Consider the following 7672-nt stretch of genomic DNA (forward strand, 5'->3'; position numbering starts at 1 on the left):
CACTCATCAGGAAGTGTATAAGAGCGTTGCACCACGACTGAGGAGGGTGGGCGGCCCTAGGGGGGCCGACCCCACTCATCAGGAAGTGTATAAGAGCGTTGCACCACGACTGAGGAGGGTGGGCGGCCCTAGGGGGGCCGACCCCACTCATCAGGAAGTGTATAAGAGCGTTGCACCACGACTGAGGAGGGTGGGCGGCCCTAGGGGGGCCGACCCCACTCATCAGGAAGTGTATAAGAGCGTTGCACCACGACTGAGGAGGGTGGGCGGCCCTAGGGGGGCCGACCCCACTCATCAGGAAGTGTATAAGAGCGTTGCACCACGACTGAGGAGGGTGGGCGGCCCTAGGGGGGCCGACCCCACTCATCAGGAAGTGTATAAGAGCGTTGCACCACGACTGAGGAGGGTGGGCGGCCCTAGGGGGGCCGACCCCACTCATCAGGAAGTGTATAAGAGCGTTGCACCACGACTGAGGAGGGTGGGCGGCCCTAGGGGGGCCGACCCCACTCATCAGGAAGTGTATAAGAGCGTTGCACCACGACTGAGGAGGGTGGGCGGCCCTAGGGGGGCCGACCCCACTCATCAGGAAGTGTATAAGAGCGTTGCACCACGACTGAGGAGGGTGGGCGGCCCTAGGGGGGCCGACCCCACTCATCAGGAAGTGTATAAGAGCGTTGCACCACGACTGAGGAGGGTGGGCGGCCCTAGGGGGGCCGACCCCACTCATCAGGAAGTGTATAAGAGCGTTGCACCACGACTGAGGAGGGTGGGCGGCCCTAGGGGGGCCGACCCCACTCATCAGGAAGTGTATAAGAGCGTTGCACCACGACTGAGGAGGGTGGGCGGCCCTAGGGGGGCCGACCCCACTCATCAGGAAGTGTATAAGAGCGTTGCACCACGACTGAGGAGGGTGGGCGGCCCTAGGGGGGCCGACCCCACTCATCAGGAAGTGTATAAGAGCGTTGCACCACGACTGAGGAGGGTGGGCGGCCCTAGGGGGGCCGACCCCACTCATCAGGAAGTGTATAAGAGCGTTGCACCACGACTGAGGAGGGTGGGCGGCCCTAGGGGGGCCGACCCCACTCATCAGGAAGTGTATAAGAGCGTTGCACCACGACTGAGGAGGGTGGGCGGCCCTAGGGGGGCCGACCCCACTCATCAGGAAGTGTATAAGAGCGTTGCACCACGACTGAGGAGGGTGGGCGGCCCTAGGGGGGCCGACCCCACTCATCAGGAAGTGTATAAGAGCGTTGCACCACGACTGAGGAGGGTGGGCGGCCCTAGGGGGGCCGACCCCACTCATCAGGAAGTGTATAAGAGCGTTGCACCACGACTGAGGAGGGTGGGCGGCCCTAGGGGGGCCGACCCCACTCATCAGGAAGTGTATAAGAGCGTTGCACCACGACTGAGGAGGGTGGGCGGCCCTAGGGGGGCCGACCCCACTCATCAGGAAGTGTATAAGAGCGTTGCACCACGACTGAGGAGGGTGGGCGGCCCTAGGGGGGCCGACCCCACTCATCAGGAAGTGTATAAGAGCGTTGCACCACGACTGAGGAGGGTGGGCGGCCCTAGGGGGGCCGACCCCACTCATCAGGAAGTGTATAAGAGCGTTGCACCACGACTGAGGAGGGTGGGCGGCCCTAGGGGGGCCGACCCCACTCATCAGGAAGTGTATAAGAGCGTTGCACCACGACTGAGGAGGGTGGGCTTTTGTCGCTTTTGCCGTGTGGTTTTTTTTTTTTGTTTTTTTTTTTTTTTTCTCCTCTCGGTACATTTCGGTCAGACCTTTACTATCGCAACTTGTCGGTTGGTCTGTGTGCACAGATGAAAGATACCAGCTAGCAAATCGCCCAAGGAAGTCTGAATACTCAAGCAAACTCTCATTGACGTACTTGTTTCACTGTGCTTATGTGCCCTCTGGCCAATGCCTGTGCATTCTACATCTCTCCCATACGCAAGCAACAGCCTCTTCACTCACGGTTTTATGGCCACACCCTCCGGCCGAGGCCTGCCCACTCTGCATCTCTCCCAAAAACATGTTCTCTTCTTTGGGGACAAAGTTGCGATAGTAAAGGTCTGACCAAAAAGTGCTTATTTGCTCCTTCATTTAAAATGATATCCATAAAAACAGTTCAAAATTGAAGTGTTCAAATATGTATTGTTCATATAACTGTTTTTATCTACTTTAATGTTCATAAAATGAACATAATTTTTAAAGGAAATCCATGCAGAAATTATTTCAGTATTACATCATTAGATTATGTATCAAGCAAGACCCGATGCCGACTACAAGGGACAGCTGAAAAAAAAAAAAAATGTGTTTGGAAATTTTTTTTTGCAAAAGCAGAGTGCACAGTGAAACCGTGAGTAAGGAGGCTGTTGCCGGCCTATGGGAGAGATGCAGCGTGGACAGGACTCGGCTTGGGGGCGTGAGGCTTTGGAGGGATTCAAAAAAAAAAAAAAAAAAAAAAAAAAGGTTTATCTCAGGCTTCAATGACACAATGCTCGAGCAGGACGTCTAGTGGTCGTGTTTGTGTGTGTGGGTATATATATGTTTATATATGTTTATATATACATACACATACACACATATATATATGGCTTTTGGCTATTTTTGTGAAATTTTGGACAAAGATGTAAAGACGTAAAGGCAATATTAATATATTGCTCTTAGTGATATATAAATAATATGACTATATTACGTCTTTTCTAGCTAAAAGTTGTGTGTGATTCTTGTAAGAAAAGCAAAAAAACATAAACAACGGTCAAAGATAACAGACAGACCGCTCAGTCATCACCGTATTCAATTCAATACTCAGTATTCAGTACTCAATAGGAACCTTTTTGATCGGAACGTAGACTCGACGGAACTTTTGTCCGATCCTTATTTTGCGTCCGAGTGGAAACCGTTTTTATGACCATGTTGGGACTGATAACGCGCTCTAAGCCGACTCGTTATGTTAAATTATTTTTCCGCGCATTTAAGCAGACAAATAGACACCGGTGCATCTCAAACAGCCGCCGGTCAGATGAGTGTATCCGGAGTTTTATAGCAGAAAACACAGAGACAGCTGGAGAGCACAGTCTGACTCCGGAGATCAAACTGAGACTCTTCACCCCAAACTGCAGGTTTTGGCGAGAAAGACCAGAGCTCTGGCCTTTTGATGACCCATACTGGGCCATTTACTGGCCAGGAGGACAGGTACTCTCAAGGTAGGATTTAAATAAATAAACTGTGTGTGTGTGTGTGTGTGTGTGTGTGTGTGTGTGTGTGTGTGTGTGTGTGTGTGTGTGTGTTAGTACTGTTTATCCTCACTTAATGCCGCCTCCCTGCAGGTTTCTTTTGGACAACCCTGGGATGTGTCTGGGTAAGACTGTCCTGGATCTGGGGAGCGGCTGTGGAGCCTCAGCCATCGCTGCAAAGCTGTGTGGTGCTGCTCGTGTTGTTGCTAATGACATTGATCCTGGTATGCAACGATATTTATGAATTTTGAGCCATTTTGTACCTTTTTAAATTCATTTTACAAACACACTCAGGGCCTTTGGGGCAAAACTCTGCTGTTTGGCCCCTATTTCATTTGATTAGACAATATTCTTCATAGATATGCATCATGCTAGCACAATATAAATTAAAACAATAAAGGTGTTAAGACAAGATTTGACCCTCTACAAGCAAGGTCATAATGGTCATAGTGCAGGAAGTAATTACCTTTACTACATTTGCAAAAATTTACCCAACAAGAAAAAAAAAACAATGAATACACAGTGAACTGGAATTTTTGGTTGGTTCGTACTCGTAAAGACCTTAACCCTAACCCTAAAGTCAACAGATACAAAAACAATCATTCCAAAAATAAGAGGTGGGTTGACCATCATCTTTAGTTAGATCTCACTGGTCTAAATATAATTTCCACATCACAAGTTTTTTTTCCATCCAGTCTGAGATTTCAGGACATTAAAATGAATAATGTTAAACAATATTGTTATAATTTCAATATACAGTATATCTGTATAATCTAATACTTGATGAGTTGGTTTAAAGGAGGGTTAGGTACTTAATATGCTTGTTCCTGTTACAGTTGCAGCTGTTGCGACCCACATGAACTGCGAGCTGAACGGCCTGGAGCTGCTTGATTGTGTGACTGACAACATGATCGGTTCTAAACCCGAGGCCTGATCCTCCTGGGTGACATGTTCTATGACGAGGCCCTGGCCACCAGCCTTCACAGCTGGCTCGACAGCTGCATCAGAACCCACGGCACCAAGGTGCTGATTGGAGATCCTGGGAGAGCCCATTTCGAGGAACACAGCATCCGACGGCTCCTGTGTCAGCTGGCTCAGTTTGAACTTCCTGCAACTGTCAGAGAGGAGAACTACGGTCTGACCTGCAGCAGCGTTTGGTCCTACCATCCTGAGCTCTGAGGACTAAATAGGATCTCCTCCTCCACTGTCTTTAATGTAAGTAATGTATTTTAAAAAATAATGTTAAAAAAAAAATCTGCACACAGAACTTAACTTTTTCTGTTTCTTAAATTTTATTTATTTAACTAAAGCAATTGATTTTGTAACAGTGTCCAAAGTCACCAGTGTTCAAACATGTAATTATGAAATAAAGAATCACATACGTTATTTATGTATTTTTTTGATAGAATAGTATATATAAAATATACATTTAATACTGACTTTGGGTCTCTGTAGCCTGTGTGACTGGGTATTTTTGCTGAACACACACAAAAATACTGTGCAAGATTTAATCTTTGACTCAGAGTCTTGAGACATAGCAACTGTTTCACCTGTAAGCAGAACTGAAACATTTGAGAGTGTCCTGTCTAAAAACAGCAATAACATAAAGACAAACAGCACATTGGGAAACCTGCAGTGAGTGATCGTCTTTGAGAAATCATTGCTGTTACAAAATTCAGTAACATGAAAATCATCCTGACTGTGTTCCCACTGTGGCTCTAAAATATCATGTCATTACCTTTTTATGACTTTTCAAAACCAAAACTGTTATTCATGCATCTTTTATTGTTGATGTTGTATTTCAGCTCTGAAAAGAAAACACTGAGGTGCAGACAGACTGGTTTTTGTACAGCTGAGGTTAGTTGGGAGAAGAACAGAGAGAACAGAACAGTCAGACACATTCTAATGGAAGGGAACAAAGCCATTTGTCAGCTAGAAATGAATGACTGTAAATTTAATTTACATAAATCACCTGAAAACTGTTAGTGCACATTCATGACAATTCAATTCATGACTGAAGTAGTATTAGTATGCAAATGTGCTCGTTGGCAGATTCAAAACTGACGTGGATGATCAATTTAGATTAAGGGACGACAGACTTCACCTGCCAAACAGACGAGTACGCAGACAGCAGGTCAGTATTTGAGCTGAATCTGGGAATGTGTGCACAGGGTTTGGCTAGTGGAGTGGAACACTTGAGTAAATCCACCCAGAGCTTAAAGAATAATTTGTGCATTAATGCAGACTCACTGAGATGTCCTGCATTATGAAAACCACTTCATGCACCAAACTATCAAATGAAAGGTAGAATGAATTACATCCTGCAATACTTACTGCCAGGGTTTTGTGAAATTCATCACAGTAACTTGCATGTGACAATGAGCGACTTCAGCCTACTCAGAAACTACTGTGACTTCAGGTCACTGTATCTGAGGTGTAATCTAAAACTGCTGCATGCTGAGGTTTAACTCGTTAAGGGAAGCTATCTACCACTCAAATCATGTAAATATTTCTAAACGGAAACTTATGAAAGAAATTTGCATGGAAAGTTTTCTATTTTTGAGAGTTTTGAAAAGTTTGTGAAATGTTTTTTGTTGTTCATTTTTGGAATTTTAAAGTGAACTGATCTCTGATTTCAAAATGGATGTGGACTGAATGGAAGGTTTGCAGGGTGTCCTCACAGGCAACACTAATTATACATATCATAGGTGATGTTTCACATCGCTTAAACATGATCGGTTCACGCAGCAAAGCCAGAAACAGACAGATTACCTGCCCCCCGACAAGTCTAACAAGAGGACTGTTGTGGATTTTTCTTCTGTCTTTTTCGTAGGAGCCAAATCAAAGACACAGGACAGGAAATTTAATACAAAATCACAGTTTTTCTTCTTCAAATAACAAAGTACACAGAATCTGACATGCTCAGTCTGCAGAACCAAGAATCTCTTCCTCAACATGCTGTTTTGACCCTCTCACTCCATGCTCCTCTTAGTTTCCACCTGCACACTAGTACAACAGTGTTCCTGTTCACATTCTCTCCCTATCCGACCTTGAAAGATAGAAAGTTTCCTTTCCCCAGGCTTTCAAGATGATCTGTTTCTCTTCTCCACCGCTCTGTGCACACTTCAGATCAAATGTACCATTTCTATCTAACTATAAGTAATACCTCTTACTGAATTCATATCAGACCACGTATTGATTATATGAACATTACAGTTTACTTCCATAGGACCAGTGACTGTGAAACAGACAGCAGCTTTTGTACAGTGAAACACAATGAAACAAAGCAGGCATGAGTTGTTCTCTGACCATGGGACAGAGAAGTTACATTGTTTTGTCTAGGCTGGTAAAAGTGTTTTCTAAAACTGTGTGAAATGAGAAAAAGAGGTTATTGAGGGCCCTAAATGGTTGATAATGGGAGAGTGAGTGTGTCAGCGTTTGATGAAATATTCAAGCTTCACAACTAGAAAGGAATTTTCTTCCCAGTGTGTCAGGGAAAAGATATAATTAAAAAGATTTAAATGGGTTATTAGTTCATTAATGTTGTAACAATATTTTAATTTGTTCCACTCTCAGTATGGTGTCTGATTCCCTCTCTGATATACAGCTGTTACCCTTAATGTCTTCTCTCCAGTATCTTGTCTGCCTGTGTCTCAGACTCTTGTTGGAGGTGGGCTGTGATGCCTTGTTAGTTATCATGCAATCATGATCTTTATTTAATCAATTTGATCATATTTTAAATGTAAATGAAAAACTTGTCTCCAGTTTATGCCACAAAATGTGAAAAAGACATTTTCCTCCCAGGTGTGTTCCATCATTTGCCATTGTTGTTTAATTAGAAGAAAAAAATGTACTGACTCTGGGCTGTCTGAAGAATCACAGATTCTCCATTTCATGCAGATTTTGGTGAAGGACACGACAGCATTTCTCAGTTGTTCTCTGGAAAACACCTTCAGACAGCTTCCTGATTAAAGGCTCAACTGAAGATGTGATGGCAATTTTCTGTTGAATAAAACACAGAATCGGTGTAATACCAATTTATCTTACAGCCATGTATTCATCCATGCACTCATATATTCAATTCTGTGTGAAGTGCATACAACTTGACCTGTAGTGACCTAATGTACTGAGTATGCTGTTCAGCTTTGCTTTGTGAAGACACCTGCCTCAGACAAAGACCGTCTTGTACCTCAAATCCCTACCTATTCTTTATCTCTGTTGCTGTCCAGTGTCTCTGAGCATAACTTACACTTTATCTCAGTTGCTCGTTATTTCTATCACTTGACCTTCAGATTATTTTCTCTCCCTGCCATCCTGGTATGTGAGAAACAGGCATCAAAAACCCTGGGAACTTGTAGCTCGGGGTCAGATCTCTGTAGCATTCATTGCTGCTTGAGCTCTGTCCTTTCTGCAGAAATTGATTACTCTG

The 7672-nt window shown here is 44.6% G+C and overlaps 1 protein-coding gene across 1 annotated transcript; it reads left to right on the forward strand.

Moving 5' to 3' along the window:
* The first annotated feature begins 2725 nt into the window (after positions 1–2725).
* Positions 2726–4574, forward strand: LOC121182143 (electron transfer flavoprotein beta subunit lysine methyltransferase-like). Its single transcript, XM_041038497.1, is given in 4 exon segments — positions 2726–3213; positions 3337–3467; positions 4080–4169; positions 4172–4574. Coding segments are annotated over 4 exon segments (771 nt in total). The 5' UTR covers positions 2726–2914; the 3' UTR covers positions 4423–4574.
* The last annotated feature ends 3098 nt before the right edge of the window (positions 4575–7672 follow it).

Source organism: Toxotes jaculatrix, chromosome 5, assembly GCF_017976425.1.
Source record: "Toxotes jaculatrix isolate fToxJac2 chromosome 5, fToxJac2.pri, whole genome shotgun sequence".
Lineage (NCBI taxonomy): Eukaryota > Metazoa > Chordata > Actinopteri > Toxotidae > Toxotes > Toxotes jaculatrix.